This window comes from Rhineura floridana, chromosome 9 (genome assembly GCF_030035675.1).
Source record: "Rhineura floridana isolate rRhiFlo1 chromosome 9, rRhiFlo1.hap2, whole genome shotgun sequence".
In the NCBI taxonomy this organism is placed as follows: domain Eukaryota; kingdom Metazoa; phylum Chordata; class Lepidosauria; order Squamata; family Rhineuridae; genus Rhineura; species Rhineura floridana.
The window spans coordinates 426,830-451,219 of NC_084488.1; the positions used below are offsets into that span (position 1 = coordinate 426,830).

A 24,390-nucleotide genomic window follows, 5' to 3' on the forward strand; every position below is an offset into this window, starting at 1 on the left:
GGAAGGTTGCACTTGGTTTGACATGCAAAGATCTGAGCTGTGGCCTCTGCCTCCCTTCCCACTTCCCTTACCAGCGAAGAGACTAGTATTGCTATCTGCTATCTTAAGGATAAAAAGAATGATTCTCCTACCTATGTGTATGTGTGTGTTTATTTTTAATGTTGTTTTAGCCTACCTAGGTGTGCAGAAGCCAAGGCCGGCACCTTGTAGGCACTCTAGTTTTTTTTAAGTAACTTAACTGTAATTGTAGTGATTACTTTTGAGTAACAGTAAAGTAATCAATTCCTTTCAGATCAATTGTAATTGTAATTGCAATTTATTCCTTTTGGGGGGGCTATGTAACAGTAATGACAATTTATTCCTTTTTCAAAGTAATCTTCCAAACTCTGAGGGAATGTATGGCATAGATGCAGTAACAAAATTCCATCTACTCATTTTATTGTTTCTTTGGTGGAAGTAGCCCTTTGTAAAAATTATTTTCCTTTCAATAATTGTTTCTATTGGCAAAGAAAGGGGGTAGCTGTGAGGTGTTCTATGCCCCCCCGAGGTAGCAAATGGTAACATACATCTTTTTGTTTTTCAGATTGTGGTATAGTGGTGGTATATTTTCTTTATTTGGAGAGAATCAGAGGGTCTTATTAAATGATTTTTTGAATGGGTTGATACTTGTAAATAGCTGCATTCAATTTGAGAACACTATATTGATAATAATAATAATAATAATATTTAATTTGTTTGTCGCCTATCTGGCAATTAGCCACTCTAGGCGACGTACATTAAAAGAGATAAAATACAATAATAACAGATGTAATCACATTAATAACAAAATACTGGACAGTCATCAATACATATAAAAGCAATTATATTAACAACATACGATAGATGACAGACTCATGACGATTTACCCATCCCAAGGACCTCGAAGGCTTGTTGGAATAGCCACGTCTTTAGGGCCTTGCGGAATACATCTAGGGAAGGGGCATGTCGAAGATCACATGGGAGGGAGTTCCAGAGAGTGGGGGCCACCACAGAAAAGGCTCTCTCCCTAGTACCCACCAACCTAGCTGTTTTGGTTGGAGGGATTGAGAGAAGGCCTTGTGTGGCTGATCTAGTTGGGCGGCATAATTGGTGGCGGTGGAGGCGCTCTTTCAGGTAAGCTGGGCCGAAACCGTACAGGGTTTTAAAGGTTAAAACCAACACCTTGAATCGGGCCCAGAAAACAACCGGCAGCCAGTGTAGGTCAAATAATACTGGCATGATGTGGTCCCGTCGGCGGCTGTTGGTAAGTAAGCGCGCCGCTGCATTCTGTATAAGTTGTAATTTCCAGGTCGTTTTCAAGGGTAACCCCCACGTAGAGCGCATTACAGTAGTCCAATCGAGAGGTGACCAGGGCATGCACCACGAGCGGGAGCTGTTGAACAGGGAGGTAGGGTTGCAGCCTACATATAAGGTGTAATTGATACCAAGCTGCCCGGCTCACAGCCGAAATCTGAGCCTCCATGGACAGCTTGGAATCAAGAACAACCCCGAGGCTGCGGACCTGGTCCTGTAGGGGCAACTTCACCCCACCAAACACCAGGTCAACATCTCCTAACCCTCCCTTGTCTCCCACAAGTAGTACTTCGGTCTTATCAGGGTTCAACTTCAACCTGTTCCTGCCCATCCATCCACTCACGGATTCCAGGCACTTGGACATGGTCTCCACAGCCTTCTCCAGTGAAGATTTAAATGAGAGATAGAGCTGAGTGTCATCCACATATTGGTGACACTGCAGCCCAAATCTCCTGATGATCTCTCCCAGCGGCTTTACATAGATGTTAAATAGCATGGGAGAGAGGATAGAACCCTGTGGCACACCACAATTGAGAGGCCAAGGGTCTGAAACCTCATCACCCAATGCTACCTGTTGGCGCCTATCAGAGAGAAAGGACTGGAACCACCGTAAAACCGTGCCTCCCAATCCCAAACTCTCCAGGCGATCTAAAAGGATACCGTGGTCGACGGTATCAAAAGCCGCTGAGAGATCCAGGAGGACAAGGAAGGTGAATTCTCCCCTATCCAGTGCCCTCCTCATATCATCTACCAGAGTGACCAAGGCTGTTTCAGTTCCATGTCCAGTCCTGAAACCCGATTGGTATGGATCTAGATAATCCGTTTCATCCAAGTGTGTCTGCAACTGATTTGCCACCACTCTCTCAATGACCTTGCCCAAGAATGGTAAGTTTGAAATTGGGCAGAAGTTGTTTAAAATCTGGGGATCCAAGGAGGACTTCTTTAAGATGGGTTTAATAATAGCCTCCTTGAGGGCTAGTGGCATAACACCCTCTTGCAAGGATGCATTAACCATTGCCTTGATCCCCTCACCCAATCTCTCTTTGCAGCTCATAAAGAGCCACGATGGGCAAGGGTCATTTAGACAAGTGGTAGGCTTTACAGATGAGAGCACCTTGTCCACATCCTCAGCAGGAAGAGGCCGAAATCGATCCCATTTGACCGGTTTGCAACTGGTTAACTCTAGCTCACTCACTGTATCCACGGCGCACGGAATCGAGCTCCTCAGGTGTTCGATCTTATCAGCAAAGTGCTTTGCCAATTTGTCACAGGAGGCCTTAGACTGTTCCAAGGGTTCCTGAGCAACTGGACCGACCAGGCTTCGGACAACCTGGAACAACCTCCTGGGACAGCACTCAGCTGATGCAATAGAGGCAGCAAAGAATTCCCTCTTTGCTGCCCTTACCGCCACTTGGTAGGCAGCTATTGCTGCTCTAACCTGTGCCGAGCATCTTCGGAGTGCGACTTCCGCCACCGGCGCTCTAGTCATCTCACCTCCTGTCTCAAAGTACGCAACCGTGGTGTGTACCATGGTGCTACTTGAGTTCTGTTCAGGGGGAAAGGATGTTTCGGAGCCACTCGGTCTAACACCCCGGCGATCCTCTCATTCCACTCCATCACCAGGGCATCGGCCGGGCGACCTTCAGCAGGTTCCAATTCCCCAAGCGCTGTCAGGAAACCATCTGGATCCATCAGGCGCCTGGGGCGGACCATTCTAATAGGACCTTTACCCCTGCGGAGGGCATGCGGCATCGAGAGATCCATCTTTACCAGATAGTGGTCTGACCATGACACAGGGGTAAAAGAATTAGCCCCTAACTTCAGCACACTACCCTCTCCTGCCGGGACAAATACAAGGTCAAGAGTTTGACCGGCTACATGGGTGGGCTCAGTATTACTAAGGCGCAGTTCCCAGGAAGCCATGGTTTCCAGGAAATCCCGCGGAGCTCCAGTGAGAGTGGTCTCAGCGTGTATATTGGTCACATGTCACATGTGGTAGCACAGCGGTGGGATACGAACACAGGAGAATACGTCACAGGTGTTGGCTGTAGCAGTGAGATACGAATACTAGAGAATCCCTAACAGTGGTGTGGCAAACAGAAATAGCAAAACAAGATTACTTGTGAGAGTGACTGGCAAAGAGTGTGTGGCAAAGAGTGAGTGACCATGGCTGAATATATAAAAATGAAAAGAGAGGAGCTGGTGGAGAAGTGCATAACATTCAATTTACCTCACGAGGGTAAAGGGGTAGATGAATTGAGGGTAGCACTTACAGGATTTGCAACTGCCCAGCAAAAACAACCTGTCAGGGAAGAGACCCCAGAAGGATACTCAAGCAATCCCGCTTATATAGAGTACTTGAGAGAGAAGTTAAGATGGGAGCATGAGTTGGAAACTGAGAGATTGAGGATGGAAGGTGCAGAGAAGAAAAAACAGAGGGAGTTGGAAACTGAGAGATTGAGGATGGAAGGTGCAGATAAGGAAAAACAGAGGGAGTTGGAATTTGAGAGAATGAGGGTGGATGTGAGGTGAAAGGTGGATGTGAGGTGGAGGGTGGATGTTAGTGGGTTGTTTTGGTGGGTTTTTGAGAGGAGATTGTGTGGAGAGTTGGTGGATGTGAGGAGAGGGTGGAGTTCGAATTAATACTAAGACCAGTACCTCAGGAATAGATGAAACCATATGCTTAAGTGCCTTTATAAAGAAATCTTGTTATCTTTGTTATTTAATAAATATATTTGGTTTACCAAAGGCCTGATCCTTGGCTGGGGTTTCACAGACCAGAAGGGAGGGTAAGGTAACTACCAAGGCTGAAGAGTGACAAATGGTGGCAGAGGGGAAGGGAAGAATAACACCACAAGTATTCAGAGCAAACCAGGATTATCTGCATTGATACAAAGGGATTGGGACAGCTTAAGCACGCAGTCACAGAAGTAACCTGATAGGGAGACTCAGGCAGAGTCTCTGGGAATACGGGTTATAGGACGTGACTGGTGGTGCTGCCTAGCCGGGAGATCTGGTGAGGTCTATGCTAGAGCGGGGAGAGAAACCATAAAAAAGGACAGTCCGGACTGGTGGAGTCCCTGGTATATTGACATCGGATTTTGAATGAGAAGCTTCTATTCTTCACACTCATCTATGTAACAGAGGTTATCCTACAACAGTTTTGAAAACAGCTAAAAAAGTTCTCAGTAAAAAAAAACCAGATGTGACCTTTTGGTCACAGACTTCATCCCCATTAATCTTCCCTCCGGCCCACAACAACCAGTTCTAAAGGGTGCTCCTGCACCCATAGGGCACCATTCCTGTGGCCATTGTGTGTTCTGTAAACACACCCACAAGTGCCTTTCCTTTGTTAATCCTGTAGATAATAGGGTGTATTGTCTTCATCACTTCACATGCATTGTATAAGACATACATCCATGTATATTGGACAAAGACCACTTAAGAAGCACATCAGTAAGAATTTAGGCAATATTCAGAATAATGGAGTTGGCACTCTTTGCTCACTTTCAGAATTATAGACATGCTGCTGGAGAAGTGACTTTCAGGGCTATAGAAAAGGTGCAGAGTCCATATGAAAAGTTTCTACAGTTGGAGACTCCAATTGAAGAGTTCATCTCCAATGGGTTTGAATGAGAACCTAGATTTCTCATCTCTGTTGTAATTGTTTTCTTTTAATAATTCTACTTTCAAAAAGATGTTGAAGCAGGTGCAATACCACCAAAAGCAGAATAGGATTTAAAAAAGAACCTTAGCTCATTTTAAAGATGGGTGTAATAGGTAAAACACGAGTTTGCTCATGGGTAGGACAAACCTGCTTTGGTGTCATGGTTGCTGTAATAATCAGAGTGAGGCCACCTGGATTAATATACCAGATTTATAAAGAAGAGCTTCATTTATTCAGAACTACTTTTTGAAATTAGAGCTGCTCTCTCCTTTGGCCTAATACAAAGGGATTTTGGACTTGAAGTTTCTTTTTAAGGTAAATAATTGTTGGGTTTTCTCCCTGCAGTTAGGAAATCTGGTTTACAACTTGTATATTTTAAATAATTTAGTAATACTTTTACCTTTCTGTCTTATGTTTATAAAGCCTTTCATGATTATATATTTTAGTTATTTATGAATGTTTTATCTGTTACAGACTGCCCTTGAGAAAAGGTGACAGAATCACAGAATAGTAGAGTTGGGAGGGGCCTATAAGATCATCAAGCCCAACCCTCTGCTCAATGCAGGAATCCAATTTAAAGCATACCCAACAGATGGCTGTCCAGCTGCCTCTTGAGCACTCCAGTGTTGGAGTTTCCTAAGTAATTGGTTCCATTGCCATACTGCTCTAACAGTTAGGAGGGTTTTTCCTGATGTTCAGCCAAAATCTGGCTTCCTGTAACTTGAACCCGTTATTCCATATCCTGCACTCTGGGATGATTGAGAAGTGATCCTGGCCCTCCTCTGTGTGATAACCCTTCAAGTATTTGAAGAGTGCTATCATGTCCCCAGTGTTCCCACAATCTATCAGGGAGATTACCAGATCAAAAATTAAATAAGATTAGTCTGGCAGCGTTTGTTCTTGGCAAATCCATGTTGGCTTTTAGTAATCACTGCATTGCTTTCAAGGTGCTTACAGACTGCTTTATAATCTGCTCCAGGATTTTCCTAGGGAATGATGTAAGACCAACTGGGCTATAGTTCCCAGGTTTCTCCTTTTTCCCTCTTTGAATATAGGGACATTAGCCATCCTCCAAACATCTGGCACTTCACCCATCCTCCATGATTTCACAAACATAATAAACAATGGTTCTGAGGGTTCTTCAGCCAGTTCATTCATTATTCTAGGATGCAGTTCATCAGGCCCTTGTTCAAAATAATTAGATATTCCTTGACAATCTCAAGATGTAATCCTGCCCCTTCAACTTGTACTGTGCATTTGGCAGGAGAGTCATAGACCCTCTTTTGGGGGAAGACTAAGCCAAAGTAGGAACTGTGCACTTTTGTGAAGTCACATTAGCTTCTTCTGCTGTCTTCTACCTTTTTTTCTTGTTGGAATTGTTTGCAATTGTGCTTTTATAATTTCTTTTTTTTGGAAACTCCCACCCATCTTGGACTCCTTTTTTCATTAGGGTTGCTTGCCATGGGACCTTACTTATCATTGTTCTGAATTTATTAAAATCAGCTTTCCTGAAGTCCAGGGTATGTTTATGGCTACTCTCAGCTTTTGCTTCCTTTAATATCAAGAACTCAAGTATAACATGGTCACTTTCCCCCCAGAGTTCCCATAACTGCAACTTCATCCGCTAAGTCATCTCTGTTGGTTAGAATCAAGTCAATGATAGCTGATCCTCTACTTCCTGTAGGTAATTTAGACCTAAAATGTGTTGGGCTCAATAAACAGCTTTTTAAATACAAAACATTTTATTACTGACCTTGGCATTCTTGAGGAATTAGTTTCCTCTCTTGGTTTTACTTTTAAGTAACGTCAAAAACCCTGGGTAAGTTTAGCACTGGGACCATTGCCATCCCATCTCTTTCTTTATAAAAAATATTCTCCATGGGTCAAAGGCAATCTAGTATCTTCTGTATCTATCCCAGTTTTAAAGGTTTTATTGTAGACTGCCATTCTGCACAGAAATAATGCAGGCAGCCATTTTGTTGTAGTAGAAAACAATGAACAACAAATACCTGGTATATTTCTATAGGTTTTGTTTCCATGTTCAGATCCCAAACCTTGACAGTGAGGTAATCTCTTGCTAACATATATCGGCCACTGTGGCTGAATTTGACATCGGAAACAGAAGAAATGATTTCGGAGAAAAATGAACGGCTACTGGCGTCTTCTGGTTCTTCAAAAACTGGTATGACAAAAAAGAGAAAAAGATTACTATTAAGAGGTGTGTGTGTGTGTGTGTGTGTGTGTGTGTGTGTGTGTGTGTATGTATGTATGTATGTATATATAATTTTACTGTGACACTTTCAAATTAATCAAAGCATTAGATTGTAATTTCTTATATTTTTACTGAATTTCATAGCCACCTTGAACTTCTGAGGAAAGGTGGGATAAAAGTCTTTTAAAAACCCACATTTTTATAACTGGTTCACAGAACAAATGCAGCTCAACTAACTCAATGCAAGACTTATCAATGTATAATGGAGTAATTTTTAAACTCTCCTTTTCAGGCATTCAAAAATAATGCATAACTTCTTAAATTGGGGAGGAAGACAGGGTCCCTGAACCACCCCAATGTGCCTGACATGCCATTCCACCCCAAACCTTTCTGCTTTGAAATGGGGGCTATAAAGGGAGCTTCTAAGAGTATATGGTGAGCATGTTTAGAAGCCTGCAGTGATAGTGCAGGATAGATTTAACAAAAGCATCAACCCAGTGTGTGGCTGCTGTGGAAAAAGTAAATCCTGTGATAGGGATAATTAAGAAAGGGACTGAAAATAAAGCTGCCAGTACTATAATGCCTTTATACAAATCAATGGTGTGACCACATTTGGAATACTGTGAACAGTTCTGATTGCTGCATCGTTATAAAGGACATGATAGAGATGCTTTATTATAAAGGATATTACAAAGCTAGAAAATGTGCAGAGAAGGGCATCCAGAATGATTGCAGGGTGCAGCATTTCTCTAGGCCCATAGCAGGGATGGGATGGGGGGTCCTGGCCACCCCTAAATTTTCTCTCCCCCAATTGTTTACAAACAAATAACTAAATTTATTAAAGGACTATAGAAAAGCCATATAATAAATTTAGTTATTTGTTTGTAAACAAATGGAGGAGAGAGAATTTAGGGGTGGCCAGGACCCCCCTATCCCCTCCCCACTATGGGCCTGGAGAGATGCTGCACCCTGCAGTGAGAACCAGTGTGGTGTAGTGGTTAAGGTGTTGGACCACGACCTGGTTCGAATCCCCACACAGCCCTGAAGCTCACTGGGTGACCTCTCAGCCTCAGAGGAAGGCAATGGTAAAAACCCCTCTGAATACCGCTTACCATGAAAACCCTATTCATAGGGTTGCCAGAAGTCGGAATTAACTTGAAGGCAGTCCATTTTGCCATAGAAAAACCAATGAGTTTTTCTCCTTAAAGGTACAGACTCTTATTTTGAGGAGATACTGCAGTAGAATCTGTATACCATGACTGATCATGTGACAAGGGCCAGGAGGCAGAGATTAAAATGGAGGGAAGGAAGATTAACAGACCTGGTCAATTTGTTCTTATGTGTCTAAACTTGCCAATCAGGGACTCAGAAGGTAGGTTGAATTTTCCTACCTGAAATAGCAAATTGCACTCTATGGCTATTATGTCCATTTAAGAGCAATCACTGCAGCAGAAGAGTGGGATTCAGGATCAATCAGATCAGTAGTTTTCCTTAGTGAAATTATGCTAAAAGTACTGGGATATCTTAAAAGTGTAACATCACTGCTACAGCAGAAGAATCTAGGTACTGATGTGGCATTAAAATTTATTGACTGTTTTGGGAAGCAGTTGCAAGAATTGCAAAAAGATATTTTCAGCAACACTTTTGAAGCAGCCAAGAACAGGGCCGGATTAAGCTGAGGAGGGCCCCTAGGCTGATTGGTGTTTGGGACCCCCTATTCCCACGCTTCACCTACCTTTCCATTGTTTTGTGCGGTGCACGCAGGTTTGCCATCAATCAAGATGGCGGATGAGGTTTTCCTAAGGAGCTGAAGCCTCTGCCGCCATCTTTGTTGATGGCAGCAATGTGTGCGTATAGCACACATGTGTGCCAACAGCCAAGATGGCGGCAGAGGCTTCAGCCCCTTAAGGAAACCTCGGCTGCCATCTTTATTGATGGCAAATCTGCGCACTGCAAAAAACAACGGAAAGGTAGGTAAAGTGGGGGGATGGCGGTCCATGGATGTGTCCGCGAATCGCAGAAGGAGAGCGGAGGGCCCCCTGTAGCTTCAGGGGCCCTCAGGCCAGTGCCCCACAGGCCCCCAAGAGCTCCAGGCCCCTAGGCTTCAGCCTACTAAGCCTAATGGATAATCCGGCCCTGGCCAAGAAAGCATGTGAATCTGCTGACAATGAATTACAATCAAAACACCTTGATAAACTCCCACAAAAGTTTTCTGACAGTATTGGTGATGGTGTTAATTTTGAAGGGATGAATGAAAATGAACTAGAGTTCAGAAGGTATCATAACAGTGTTACTGACCACTGCACTCCTGAACTGGAAAACAGATTCAAGGAGAGAGACAACACCGTTATAGTAGCAGCTTGTAAATATTTGCTTCAGCATAGGGATGAGGACAAATTGAATCCTCTATGTGAAATATTGAAATAACTCAGACAACTGTAAAAAACTAGAAAACTTAAAACCAGAGCTTAAGTTGACAAAATCCCTTATTAAAGAAACACCATCATTGGTGCAATTTGCAGATGTGCTCACAAAATATGGACCTGCATTTCCCAGACTTGGTCTTTTGGTTGAGGCTGCATTGACCATTCTAAGCAGTGCTGCAACATTCAAAAGTTACTTTCTCATTTAATGTCAGTTTCAGGTCTGCAGTTATTGTCAATGCTACCTGAATGTAAAGCTGATCTTGTTCTTAATTTTGCTAGACCATTGGATTTGGAAGAACTTGTACAACATTTTGCAGCACTGAAGACAAGAACACTTATGAACTATAAGAATACTCCTGTTGCAGCTTATTCTTGACTTTCTACTAGTGGGTTATTCTTTATTTGTTTACCTTTTTTGTTAATTGTTGGCAAGAAAATTACCAATGGTTGAGGTTGTTTATTTTAAAAAATGTGAATGTACCTAAGTTGTAATATGTCTGCAAAAATAAAGATTAAAATAGAAAAAAAGTGTACAATTGTGTCTTAAAAAGGAATGATAAATTGCCCCTTACTTTTTGGTCCTGTCCCCCGCATAAAACTTTTAGGCTGACTACAGGCTTGCATCTCTCTTAGGATTGGAATTTGTCTTGTAAAAAGATGAGTAAGGATTTATACAGTTATGTGTGAATTGGATACTAAATACTAAAACTTGGGGTCTGTATCCCCCCCCCCATCTTCCCTGGTGTGGAAGTGTTTGTTACACAGAGAAAATAATTGAGGTATTTTGGATTGATTCCAACACATTTGACATCTGTTTAACATCAACATGAAACTGCTGCAAGTTGCCCGAAGATGTGGAGTGAGAAACTGTCTATGAAAATTGGCCCCAAGGAGTCTAGTCCGTTATACTCATTATTATTATTTATTAAATTTATATCCTGCTTTTCCTCCCAGAAGGAGCCCATTTAGCACTAAGAACTATCTTGGCCTGGAGGCTTCTAGCATTATACCAAAAAAATTAGAAAGATTGAAAACCAAAGCAGACTGTGAAGAACTAAAAAAGTGTATCTTGGATAAATCAACAAAGTGGCAAATAAGATTTAATGTACAGAAGTATAAGCTGATGCATATTTGGGCAAAAAACTCTACCTTCATTTATACACTGATTGGTCTGAATTGGTGGTGACTAACCAGAAAACAGATCCTGGAGTTGTCATGAAAACTAACTTTAACTCAATGCATGGCAGTTATGACAAAGACAAGTTCCATGCTAGAGATTACTAGAAAAGGGACAGAATTAAGGTGCCAGCATTGTAGTACTCTATGTGTCCACATCTGGATTCATGTATAGTTTGAAGATTCGCTATCTCAAAAAGGCTATTGTAGAGCTGTAAAAAATGCAGAAAAGTGCAGTCCAATTGATAAGTAGCTTAGAGCATATTCCTGCAAGGAGAGGCTAAAATGTTTGGGACTTTTTAATTAATAATAATTATGATGAGAGTGACATGATAGAGATTTATAAAATTACATGTGGGAGTTGCAACAAAATGGTGTACAGTGGAGTGCTTCTTTCAGAGTTTCACCACTCCCATCCCTTTCCCCTCCTGGCTTTCCAGAGCTTTTTCCCTTCTTAATCAACATTCCATGGTCACCAAACATATTCAGTCATCATTGGGCTATTCTGGGGGTTCCCCCTCCCCATTTTGCCCAAATATATTTTGTACTTCTGCAAGCCTTGGTGTTCCTCCCAAATCTACTGATACCTCCCTCTTGTGTGTGCGTGGGTAGTGCTGTTTTAGCTACATAAGCAATGGCACTCTCCCCCTGAAGATGACGAATAGGAGAGGAATTTGGTTCAGTTCATATTTAAAGGTGAACTTACCTAATTCACACTTTCTGAAACAATATGCAAATCAAAACACAGCCATCTTTCAAAATTTGCACTTCTCTTAATTTTGGGCTGCAGTTCTCCAACCAAATAATATGTACAAAAATGTGTAAGTTAAACATGTGCATAAAATGTATATATTAGAGAAAATAACAAATAAAATGCATTATATTAACATGCCTTCAAAAATGTGTATATCAGACAAAGTTGTACACAAAAATGTGTACAAGAATTAGGAGAAATTTGCACTAAAATGCTGGTGAATTTATGAGGACTTTAAAAATGTTGCAAACTACTGCAGAAATATAGAGAGATGTACTTAATATTTGAAAATTAGAAACTGAGAGGAATCAAAATTGACAGATTCGTCTGTTCTTACTGAAGATAAGAAGGAGCATTTATGATAATGTATAGTGTGCAGTAAGTAGATAGAGAGAAGTTTCCTCCTCTCTCACTTGAGGTTGTCCAATGAGATTGGCAGTAGAGTCCAGACAAAAGAAGGTATTTATTTAGAGAACATATACTTAATTTATGGAATTCGATGCTATAGCAAAAAAGGGTAGTGTAAGCCAAACCACAATGGAAGTCAATGGGGAAGGCCTGATCCTCAGAAATCTGGACCAGGCCCACCAAGACATCCAACCCGCATCACTCCAAAAGAGCACTTGGGACGGGGCGTAATTCCTGGCCCATCGCACAGCCGCAGCATTACATTATAAACCAAGCTTGCTCCAGCCTCAGTTCACTTCTTGACTCCCGCAGCACACTACCTCACAAGATCCTCATGTATGGGACTTTGCATTGGGGGGGGGGGTTCAGGGCACTTGGTGAAACACACTTTGCACTTGTGGAACACATCCACGAACACTTGTCAAATAGGGATTGCACCTCAGAAGTGGGGAGCAAACAAGGCCTCTATGCTAACACCTCTCTCCCAAGTGTCAGTTCAACTATTTAAAGGAGGGGTAGGGAATCTTTTTGGTTCCACCAGCCAGATCCTTATCAGAATTTGCCTCACAGGCAAAATTTGCCAGGTGGGCAGGGCTGCCACAAATGATTTCAGGGTTTTTTGTCATTTGAAGTCCCAAAGTTGGGACTGCAGGAAATGTAGCAGGCAACAGCTGCTGAAACAAAGGAAAAAACTTGCTTTTAGCAGCTCCTTCCTGCCTGCTATATGCTTTGAAAGTGCAGCCAAACTGAGCAGGTCAGGAGGCGCTTGAGAGTTTCCTGCAGGGTGCTCTCTCTCGTACAAGTGGACCAAGCAGCATCACCCTCCCTTTGCATCAGCTTGCTGTGGAGGGGGAAAATCCTGCTTAACATTGGGTTCAGATCTGCAAGATTCCTGCAGGAAGCTCTTGTGTACACCTGGACCAAGCAGGATTGTCCTCCCTTCACAGTGGAGAGAAGGCAATCCTGCTTAGTGCTGGGTTTCTGCTTTGCACAGCACTTCAAAGGCGCCTGACAACCAGATTTGGCCAAGATCTGTCCTTACCAGATGTAGGGTGGGTGGGTGTTGTTTGACCAAAATGGCCTCATGAGCCAAATGGGTAAGGCTAGTGGGCCAGATTAGTCTGCAGGCTGGAGGTTTCCCGCCCAAGATTTGAAGGTATGGAATTCCTGCTACCTTCTTGATCCAAGCCAAAACATTTGTGAACGATCTAATACTTCTAATGAGCACATAAATGGATAATCTCTATATACAAGTCCACTATGTAGAAGTTAGCATTTTAATGAAAATGTCACTTAATAACGTACGTTTGAAATGCTTGTCACACAGTGCTGATGTCCTCATGTCACAAAGTCTCAAAGATCCTTTGCTGCTGCTGTAGACAAAGAGATTGCAGTGGTGAGGATGGAATTCAGATGCCGTAATAACTTCTGTCAAATCCTCCATGTTGGCTGGCTTTATATCTACAATGTCTGAGTGAGCATATTTATTAAGGAACATGCTACTGTTTATAGACAAATTGTTATTTTTACCATCTTTTTATGTATGTACTCATTTACATTCCTATTGATTTTTCATTGAAAGTGCTATTGAATTACACTAGGGGTCTCCAACCGTTCTGAGCCCACGGACACATTTGGAAATCTAAAAAACTGTTATGGGCACCAAAAATACCCATTTTACCAAAGAAATTTGAAGTACAAAGAAAGTGACTCCTTCCAAAATGGCAACCGAGGAGGTTGTTTTGTTCTGAGCTCCATGACTCCCTCTTAATTTACTTCATTGTTTTATGGCATTTTAAGAATCTTAAACAATTTAACATTTTGTTAGTGTCCTGTGATTAATGAGTCCAAAGCTTAAAGTTTACAACCTGAGATGAGACAGCTTTGCTCCTCTTGTATTTCAACCTGGAGCATTTGGTGAGTGTTTTCACAAGTTAACGATGCGAGAGGGCTATTACGAGAGAAGCAAGGAAGTAGTGTTTTGTTTTGAAAAAGTTTTACTGTTTTATGGCTGCCCTGCCTGTTTTAATTGCATTGAGTGGACAACGGTGAAAGATTTTAGAAGGAGAAGCGCTGAGTTTTTTCCTTTTTGGAGTAAACTCAGAGTGATTAAGGCATCATGGTAGTAACTAGATCCCAGAAAAGCCAAAAGAGATTTATAGAACCTCTCTCTGCACCCGCACAGAGATCAATCTTGGAATATTGCCTTCCTGTGGAAATTGAAGGAACATTTAACAAAGGAATTTTAAGCAAGGGCAACTCTACCCCAGTTATGGCAGACTCACTGAATTTTACTGCCTTGGTGAATGATGAAGATAGTAGAGATCCCCAGCTGGGAGAGTCTCCAGATACTTGTGATCACGAACAGATGGGCAATTGGTTTCTTGACCTAGAATTCACATGCAGAAATTCCTTTTTATCGTCCCCTAAAGATGGCACATTTTTGTACACTTCTGCTACTGTACAGCAAGACAACTCACTGGTAAGGGGCATAGAAAAGGAAACTCAGGTAGCCCTCAGGGACCAGTGCTTTCTCACAGCTCAAGCTAACAAGAGAATATTTCAAAGTCTGGATAATTTAAGGAATGAGCTGTTTGGTCTTAAGGCCAATATGCAGGTCACAGTGGGCTTAATTGAGATTGGGATCCTGACAACAGCTCCTGCACCAGTACCGCCTAGTGAAGAAGTTGATAAAAACTCTGTTTGAACAGAGCTATAGGTTGATATTTCCCACATTGATGACCAGGATTTTGGGGACCATGTGGGTGACTTTTTGACAGACTGGGAAAGACAAGGGATGATACGGCCAGATATGGCAGATGTGGAAGAAATTCAGGATGATATTATTGAACTTTCCCACCATACTCTTTCTGACCCTAACTTTATTGTTTCGGATGAGTGGCAAGAGGACTCACTAATGGAATTTCATAGATCAGATGATGTTATGGGGCAGAATGGATTCGAAGATGAGTGTGAGGAACTGAGGAAGAAGCTGATTCAGACAGATAATGAACTAACAGGGACTCTCCAGACAGAACAGGATAAGACCGATTTCTGTATCTCTATATTTAATTGGCCATTGAAGCAGACGGACGGCTCATGGAAAATAGGTGCAGAGACGTTAGCAGAACTATTACCGGCAGTCGGGAACCTAAGGAAGGATTTAGGGGGAATGACTTGCACATGTCTGTACACTTGGGAACATGGGAGAATAAGGGGTATAATTGAATTGACTTTTACTTGTTTGGAACACTGTCAAACCTTTTGGACTTTTCTCTCTTATTTTAAAAATAGTAATGTGTCTTTTAAGTAGGGTAAGCATACATTGGGACAAAGTTCTAAATTTACCTATTCATACCAGGAAGTAGTTCAACAAAGTAAGGTCCCTAGCCATTTCTTCAGTCAATACAAAAGGGCTCATTTTCTTAAAGACACCCCCCCCCCATAAATGCAGGACATTTAAGGAACACATACCTTTATATGTAACTTATCCAAATAACATTCCTGTTTCATGGCAGAGTCATGGGGACAGCCCCATGCTTAGAGAACTTTTACCTCTCATGCCTGCCCCTCATAATACCTTTACTTCATCTAGACATTATGTTAGTCGTATCCAAGCTAATTACAGCTTGGATAGAGTTAGATACGACACAAGCAAAAGATCAAATAATCTCCCAGACCTAGGAGATGGACATGGGTTCAAGAATAGTAGGGAGAAAATTGGAGTTCCCCCTTTTAATATGCAATGTCTGCTTCGGCAATCCTCCTGACTAGACAGGACAGAACCACACTCTTCCCTTTCTGTGATATCAGGGAATACTGCTGGGTGGCAGAATAAGTGCGTAGATCAAGTGTTTAGTAAATTTCTTTTGCCGTATGATATTCTCTGTTTCCAAGAAGCTTGGCTATTAGATACATCAACTCTTTTGCTCCCAGGGTTTAGTTCCTTTCTGCTACCTGCAATAAAATTCCACCAGAAAGGAAGAGCTAGGGGAGGCTTGACCACATTAGTCTCAGTGAAACTTGATGTTGTGGCTGAGGTAATTTGCCAATCTAAATCAAACTTTATATTATCAGTATTGATAAGAGGAAATTGGGGGGTGAGCTGGGCACTTTAATTTGCCTTAATGTTTATTTTCCACCTGATAAAACTTCGAGTTCAAAGTTACTCTGGGAAGAACTGGCAGAGGTTTTGAACCTCTGTGAGATACAGTATCCGGAAGCAAGCATAGCGGTCTGTGCCCATGTTGGTTCAGGGCCTAATGAAAAGGAAAATTTTTGGGTTGGACTGTAGTAATGTTTTCCCCTATGATCGTCTCTCTCAGGATAAGACAGCTAATGAAGAAGGCCGAAGATTACTTGAGTTAATGTCTTGTTTCCAGCTGATATCCCTTCATGGCAGTCCACAGGATAACTCTAATGGATATTTCACATTCCTTAACAGCAGTTCTTCTAAACTACTGTCCTACAAGGTGAACTATAACATCTTAGATTACCGAGAAAGTTATCGTCTACCTATACTTTGGACTATATTTATACAAGTTCCCCTACTGTGCCAGACACTTATTGATATAACAGAGGGAACAATTAATTGTGGGAAACGACTAAGATGGTCTTCCTCTGTCAGTCAGACAGTCCAGGATCAATTGAATAGTCCTTATCTTTTGGAATTGCAGTATAATATTATAGAAGGAAATTTAGGGCTCATCCAAATGGAGCTGGATAATCCACGTTTTCCATATCTGGGTCATCATCTGACAGTCTTCACTTTGCCTGTTTGTTTGCTCTTTCCCAATAAAAGAAATGCTTTTTTTGCACCCACACACACAGCAAGAGGACCTGTACTTCTTCTCACTTTTCCCCAGCTCCGCCCATAACACTCCCCCCTATCAGCCAATTGGTCTGCAAAAATATGACGTATGCTCCCCCTTTGCAACAAAGCACAAGGCGCATGCGCTTGAATGTATGAGCGCAAAAGTTTGAATTTCCTGATGGTTTGGTAGTAGTGGCTGTAATGGAGTTCCTTGTCGCTCATCACTCTGGAGCAGTGCCGGCTGGGGGGGTGTCTGCAGATGCCCCTGACCATCCAGAGGGATTGTGGGAAGTGCAAGGGATCAGCGCTTGTAATCGCTGGGTGAATCCCCCCGTAGCCCTTGGACTCATTCACTGCAGGGTTCAGCCCCGGACCGTTATGCGGCTCAGCGGCAGGAATGCTGCCCCTGAGGGAAGCAAACAGCCCCCCCCACAGGTGGCCGCTCTTGGCTCGGGCAGGGAATGCGGGCAAACAGCCCCGCGTGCTGCTGTGTCAATCTGCGCTGAAGCAACCAGCACAGGCTTTGCGGAGTTCCCTCTGATAAAAGAAACATGCAAACCACTTATAGGCCTATAATTCCTGTATTTTTGTTTGTTTGTATTTGCGATATTTCACAAAAGCGACTGTATGCTTTTCTACCTTTAACGTTTCTGGAGATACACGATTGCAATTCCACTTATTTCTCCAGAACAGCAAGTAACAATGTGTCATGTCTAGGAAGGTAGACCACTAGTCTCTATGGTTGCGGTGGCTGAGACGCTCTAGCAAACCACTTATATGCCAATAATTCCTGTGGGGTTTTTGCTTGTATTTGCGATATTTCGCAAAAGCGACTGTATGCTTTCAGCTCAGCTGGGCTGCAGAGAACCTGCAGGCTGTGGTTGAAATTGACCAGACTCAAAGAGAGTAGCCTTGCAGGCAGGAAAGCGAAATTGACTAAGGGTGTCTGTAATCCAAGAGGAAAGCCTCCATTTCTCTTCTCCCCCCCTCTCCCTCGACTCTGGATGCCTGGAAGCAAAGACCAATACGTTCAAGAAGGGCATTTGATGCAGGGGGTGAGGGGTGGGAGGTGGAGGTTAGGCAAAGATAAATATTTTCTCCCTTGAAAAAGTTTACAAACAACAATTGCAGATCTCCCCTGAGTGGCTGCCCAGTTTGCAGGCTGGCTAAAAATTAACCGCTGTTGCTGCTTCTGCACAAATTTTTGCATCTGCGCAGTAGAAGTTGCAGGGGGGGACCCAACACCACACCATTGCTCTGATAGGTTCCTTTTCCCCTGGCTTTCCCCAGACATTCGTGCACATGCGCAACAGTGGAAATACGTGATTGGCTGAGAATGAGGGAAGGGATATGGGGAACCGCCCAAGAACCACCCATCAAACGCCCACAGCTGTAAAGTCCGCGGTATTGCATCCAAGCACCTGAAGGTACAGCGGATGATTCCCATTTAAAAAAAGCAAATCGCATGATTTGCGGTATTGCAGGAGCGGATGTAACTGCGCAAAAATGCACAAAAGCGTGTGATGTCATATGGATGACCGAAAAATAATGAAAACACAAAGCGATCATGTCACACATTTTACAGTGGTCTGGATGAGCCCTTAGATCCTATAGAAGGTATTCTGACTATTTCTAATGCCTTAAGGCCACTCTTAACAAGAACAGTCCATCAGTCTAGAATGGGCCCCCATAAAGAAGTATGGTACTGAATGCAGACAAGCAAAAAGGAATTTTGCTCAGTTAACCAGGAAGGTAAGGCAGCTAAAGCTGGAAGCTGATTTGGAGGTAGTGGCCTCTTGCCATTCAGCCTATAAGGATCTTCTTAGAAAGAAGAAAAGGAGACATGTGGTGTTCTATGGAAAGAGAAAGAAGCCCAGGAAAGGAATGAGAGAAAGTTTTGGGATGTGATCTCTATGTCAAACAAGGGATCAAACCCAATATTGGAGGCATGTATTTCAGCAAACACTTGGCACACCTACTATAGCAATATTTTTAGAAATGATAAAAATATTGGCATTAACAGCCAAATTTCTAATCTGGATTTGTTGGCAGCATTGCCAGAATGGCCCCCGGTTACAGAACAAGAAGTGATTAAACTTATTCATGCCCTAGCAGTAGGTAAAGCACCTGGTAAGGATATGATCCCACCTGAGGTTTTTAAGAGTAACTCCAAATTGTTATTTTCTTGTATTAATACCATGGGGCTTTTCCCCGAGGGATGGAAACTGATATATTGTTATATAACCAATATATAACAAGGAGATAAATCTAAACCTCAGAATTACCGACCAATTAGTTTATTGGATGTCAGCTTTAAGATATATAGTCGCTTCCTCCTCCAAAAGTTGACAGACTGGGCAGATGAAAATAATATTCTACATCAGGAACAAGCTGGATTTAGGACATTAGACTAGATCTTCGTGATATACCACTTAATACATAAATATACCAGTGGTCCTTCTAGGAGGCTTTATGCTGCTTTTATTGATTTTTCCTCAGCCTTTGACTCAATCAATAGGAACTGATTGTGGGATAAGATTGCAGGGACTAATTTGATAACAGACTGTTATTTTTCATTTGGGAACTTTACACAAGCACATGCATGAGAGTAAGAGTTAGTACAGATGGAAGATTGACAGAGGAAGTCTGTACAACCAAAGGAGTTAAACAAGGCTGTCTGCTAGCACCTCTCCTGCTTAATCTTTATATTAATGACATGGTAACTGAGTTAAACTGCCCAGAGCATTTCCCCCCATCAATAGGTAACCGTAAAACTGCTATACTAATATATATGCAGATGACTTGGTACTGTTAACTATGAATAAAACTGGGATGAAGAGAAGCCTGAAAACACTTAATGATTATTGTAAAATAGAACAGCTAAAGTGATGGGTTTTGGCAGACGTCCAAGAATAACTGGGTTTTAGGTGGAAACAAGATAGAACAGGTTCCCTCCTTTAAGTATCTTGGAATATAAATATATTCTTGGAACATTCATTTACAGAATGCTAAAATAACAGCACAGAGAACAATCCGAGCTATTCTCAATTTTTTTATTCTAGGGAAGGCAGGTTGGTAAATCCAGCACTGAAAGTGTTCCTTGGGAATGTGGCTTCTCAAATCCAATATGGTATTGAGATTTGGGGGATAAGGCAGAACAACTTGAAGGAACTGGAGGTCTGCCCAAATATGTTTCTGAGATACTTATTGGCAGTACCCCCAGGGACCCCAGCCCCATTTCTTAGGACAGAGACAGGCATGGCATCGTAAAGCTAGGGCTCAGAAGGCAACCCCTATAAGAGGGTTCTGGATATGATGAAAGATCGTCTCCCAAAGCTATGAGCATGCCTGAGCATGTGCGGGGCCCAGGGCAAAAGCATAGTTGGGGGGCCCCCACATTCTTTTTCTCTTTCAACCTTCCCGCCCAGAATAAGCCGGCAAGCGCTGCCTGTAAATGCGCTGCACAGCTGATGAGTGGGCGGCAGGCAGCACAAGGAAGCCACTCAGGCAAGGGATTGAAACCTCCTGCCTAAAATTAGCTAGCTAAGCACTGCACGCACAGCTGCTTCACAGCTGATGAGTGGAGAGGGGGGAAAACCGCTCAGGCATGCAGCCGAAGTGCAGGAGATTCCCCAAGTGTGGGAAGCGGCTGGCGAGACTGCATGGCTGAAGAGAAAAAACCCTGCTGCAGCCCAGCTTCTCATTGCCAAGTGCAGGGGCCCCCATAGCACAGGGCCCAGGGCAACTGCCCCGCTTCCCGATGCCTAGGGGCGGCTCTGCCTGAGAGAGCAATGGAGGAAGGGTGGATGGGCCAAGTTATGCCAAGAGTTGCTGATCTCTAAAAACCTCCCACTGGATTTTTTTTATCATTCCAGGATTTAAAAATAAACTGAGAGATTGGATATATAGGATGGAAAACAGTCAGGATCAGAGCTTGGAAGTAACTAGTTACAAGTAACGAATTACTTGTAATTCATTACTTTTTTGAGTAACAAGTGGGTAATTCCTTTACATTTTGATTGTAATAGAACTAGGAGTAATTTTACTACTTTTGTGGAGTAATTGTAACATTTCCAGAATTACTTTTGGGCATTACTTCAGGGGGGAGCAGGGGAAGTCTTCTGCTCCTCTGATTTGTGGATGAAAATCATATGCCTCAAACTGGGCTTCTGTGCAGTGTCGCTCTTTCCTCATGCTCTGTGGATAGGGAGGAGGCGGAGAGTGAGACGTGATGGAGTGGAGAAAACAATTATAGAAAAAAACAGATAGTGGTGGTGAAGAATGGAGTGGAGGGGAAAAGGATCCGGAGGTCAAGAATATGGATAAAGGAGGAGAAAGAGGCAGCGGCAGAATGGAGATAAAGAAATGTGGAGGTGAAATATGACAATGTGTTTGTTTGTGTGTGAATACTGTGTTTGCACTTGGCACACAAAGTGGCCTCCACCACCCTCTCTGGCTACTGTGCTGCATTTGCAGTATTTTAACTTTTTTGCATCTCAGGGGGAAATATTTGCTTGAGTGAGTGTCCCTTAGTTGGTGGCAGGGCAGGGTCTGGGAGGTGGTTAAATGAGAGAGATTATTCTTGCTGGCTGGGGGGTGGGGGTTGCACTTGGTTTGGCATGCAAAGATTTGAGTAGTGGCCTCTGCACTAAAACAATTTAATGTTGTTTTAGGCTACTTGGATGTACAGCAGCCAAGGCCAGCACCTTGGAGGCTTTTTTAAAAAAGCAACGAAAATGTAATTGTAGATATTACTTTGAGGAAAAGTAAAGTAATCAGTTACTTTCAGAGCAATTGCAATTGTAACGGCAATTACTACTTTTTTGGGCCATGTAACTGTAAGTGTAATTTATTACTTTTTAAAAGTAATCTTCCAAGCTCTGATCAGGATTTAGACCTAATCAAATCCTCAAGTTTTACTTACTGGTATTGCTTGTTGAAATTAAACCATGAAAGAGCCCAATACCTACAAATGCTTACTTTCGCCTCTCTGAGAATCGCATTCACAGAATTATGTTTTCAAACTATGCCCTCAGCCTTTTTGGATGAAAGATATAGGCATGTCCCAAGAAATCTATGGCTCTGCATCTGTGGTGGGGGAGAGGTAGAGGATATTTCACACTACCTACTATATTGTCAGTTATATCAGATCCCTAGGGAGAGATTCCTGAGACAGATTTTGACAGCTTTACGGGGCGAGACTACCTTTGTGAAAGTATGCTGGTTACTGTCAGATTGTAATCCATATGTTACATACAAAACAGCTCTGTTTGCGTGCAATTGCAGTGGATTGTACAGGGGATTTGTTAAACTGAATCTGACTGCACTTTGTTATTGTCAGAGCTTGGAAAAGTTACTTTTTTGAACTACAACTCCCATCAGCCCCAGCCAGCATGGCCACTGGATTGGGCTGATGGGAGTTGTAGTTCAAAAAAAGTAACTTTCCCAAGCTCTGGTTATTGTACATATATCTTTTTTGATTTGTGATGGCTTTTAGCCAAATACAATAAAATGAACTGTGTGCAAAGTACCAAAGAAAATTAAAGAACCTGGGCAAGATATATGATATGGGTGGACTAAACCTCTTTTAAATGTTAATTCTTTATTAAGTTTTCTGATTCAGCTGTGTTTTGATTTTTTGCACAAATAAAGAACTGGGAACCAACTTCAGCATATGGCAGGGGTGACTGTGGCAACAGCAGTTCTGGAGCTGAGAAGGTGCACCCAGAGAAAGATTGCTCATTGCTGAACATCTATGAAAAACAGGAAGCTTCTACCAACTGCTGTTGCTGCCAAATCTGATCTTGTCAACCTGCAGAGTAGACGCTGCAGCAGTGGTGCAGAGGGCACCGGCTATTTGTGTCGCTGCCTAGTAGCAGCTGCTTGTTCTGTGGGAGGTGTTTACTGTCCACTTTAGTGGACAGGTCAAGTTTATTTATTTATTATTTGATTTATATCTCACCCTTCCTCCCAGCAGGAGCCCAGGGTGGCAAACAAAAGCACTTTAAAACATCATAAAAGCAGCCTTTAAAATACATTAAAGCAAACAACTTTAAAAACATTCTTTAAAAAAACTTTGAAGACATCTTTAAAAAAAGGTTTAAAATGTATCATTTTTTTTAAAAAAAGGTTTAAAAACATATTAAACAAATTAAAAAGCAATTTCACACACTGGGATAAGGTCTCAACTTAAAAGGTTTGTTGAAAGAGGAAGGTCTTCAATAGGCACCGAAAAGATAACAGAGTTGGCGCCTGTCTAATATTTAAGGGGAGGGAATTCCACAGGGTAGGTGCCGCCACACTAAAGATCTGTTTCGTATGTTGTGCAGAATGGACCTCCTGATAAGATGGCATCTGCAGGAGGCCCTCACCTGCAGAGTGCAGTAACTGACTGGGTATATAAGGGATAAGACGGTCTTTCAAGTATCCTGGCTCCAAGATGTATAGGCCTTTGTACACCAAAACTATAATCTTGAATTTGGCCCAGTTGGCAGCCAGTGCAATTCTTTCAGCAACGGGGTGACATTTTGGCAATACCTACCCCAATGAGCAATCTCGCCGCCGCATTTTGCACCAGCTGCAACTTCCAGACCAACCTCAAGGGCAGCCCCACATAGAGCGCGTAACAGCCTGGAGGTTACCAGTTCTAGCTGTCATACCGCTGCACTGCACTGCACTGCACTGCACTGCACTGCCCAAACTAAAACCTTGAATATGCCACAGAACTGAGAAAGGACAGAATTTGATGACGTTTCCATCATTTCTGGAGATGATATTGTATAGAGGAAAATGTCTGCACTCTATGGGCTGCCAATAGAGCAACATTTTCCCCATGTACAGCAATGTCCCTGGAAATGATGGGTCATTAGAACGTTCAATCATTTCCTAGTGGCGCACAATGGCAGATTGATGAGTCAGTTTGTGTGGTGCTCTGCCCACCCCACCCACACACTTCACTGGCGGTAATGGCACAGGTATCCAACACCGGACAGACAAGCCCTGGTTATGGCTGGGTTTCACTGGAGTAAGTGGGGATCATACTCACCTTACACACTTCCTGTGTCCTGTCATTTCTCTTGCTAAGTTAGCTGTTGCTTTCTGTGCTATTGTCTGATTCGTCTCTACACTAGATGCAGTCTCCTCCAAAATTAGGGAGTTATAAGTACATTTTATTAGCTAATTATATTAGCAAAGTCCTTTTTATTAGTTAAAAGTACATTTTCTTAAAAAGATATAACAGTTACTGTTTATTCTTTTAAGCTGTAAGAGATGTAATCGATGCAGTTATGGGACTGACAATGAAATCTCCATTAAAACCTATCAAATAAACAAGCAAAAACTAGGCCTCTGATGCACTAAATATTGCCATGACAATCAGACTGAAATGCAATGTTTGGATGAATATGCATGTTTTTGTCTGTAAAGTAGTGATCCAAACAAAGTTGGGGAGTTCAAATACCAAACCTTAGTTTGAAAGAACTTCTGAGCTAATTCAGGCTCAGCTCATGAACAGCACCAACCCTCTGTCACTGCTGTAGTCACCATCTTTCATAATAGGTATCTATCATTATCTGTTTGCGGTAATGAGAAGAGCTATGATTA

At 42.4% G+C, this 24,390-nt stretch overlaps 1 protein-coding gene across 2 annotated transcripts in view; it reads right to left on the reverse strand.

The window, feature by feature from the left end:
• The window catches only part of PPP2R2C (protein phosphatase 2 regulatory subunit Bgamma), a 126,879-nt gene that overhangs the window by 10,202 nt on the left and 92,287 nt on the right, over positions 1 to 24,390 (reverse strand). For both annotated transcript variants that reach the window (XM_061583696.1, XM_061583697.1), the window contains 2 exons: positions 13,281 to 13,445; positions 7,009 to 7,178 (listed from right to left, as the gene is read on the reverse strand). In XM_061583696.1, the coding sequence (XP_061439680.1) occupies positions 7,009 to 7,178; positions 13,281 to 13,445 (335 nt within the window). The remainder of the gene's footprint in view (positions 1 to 7,008; positions 7,179 to 13,280; positions 13,446 to 24,390) is intronic.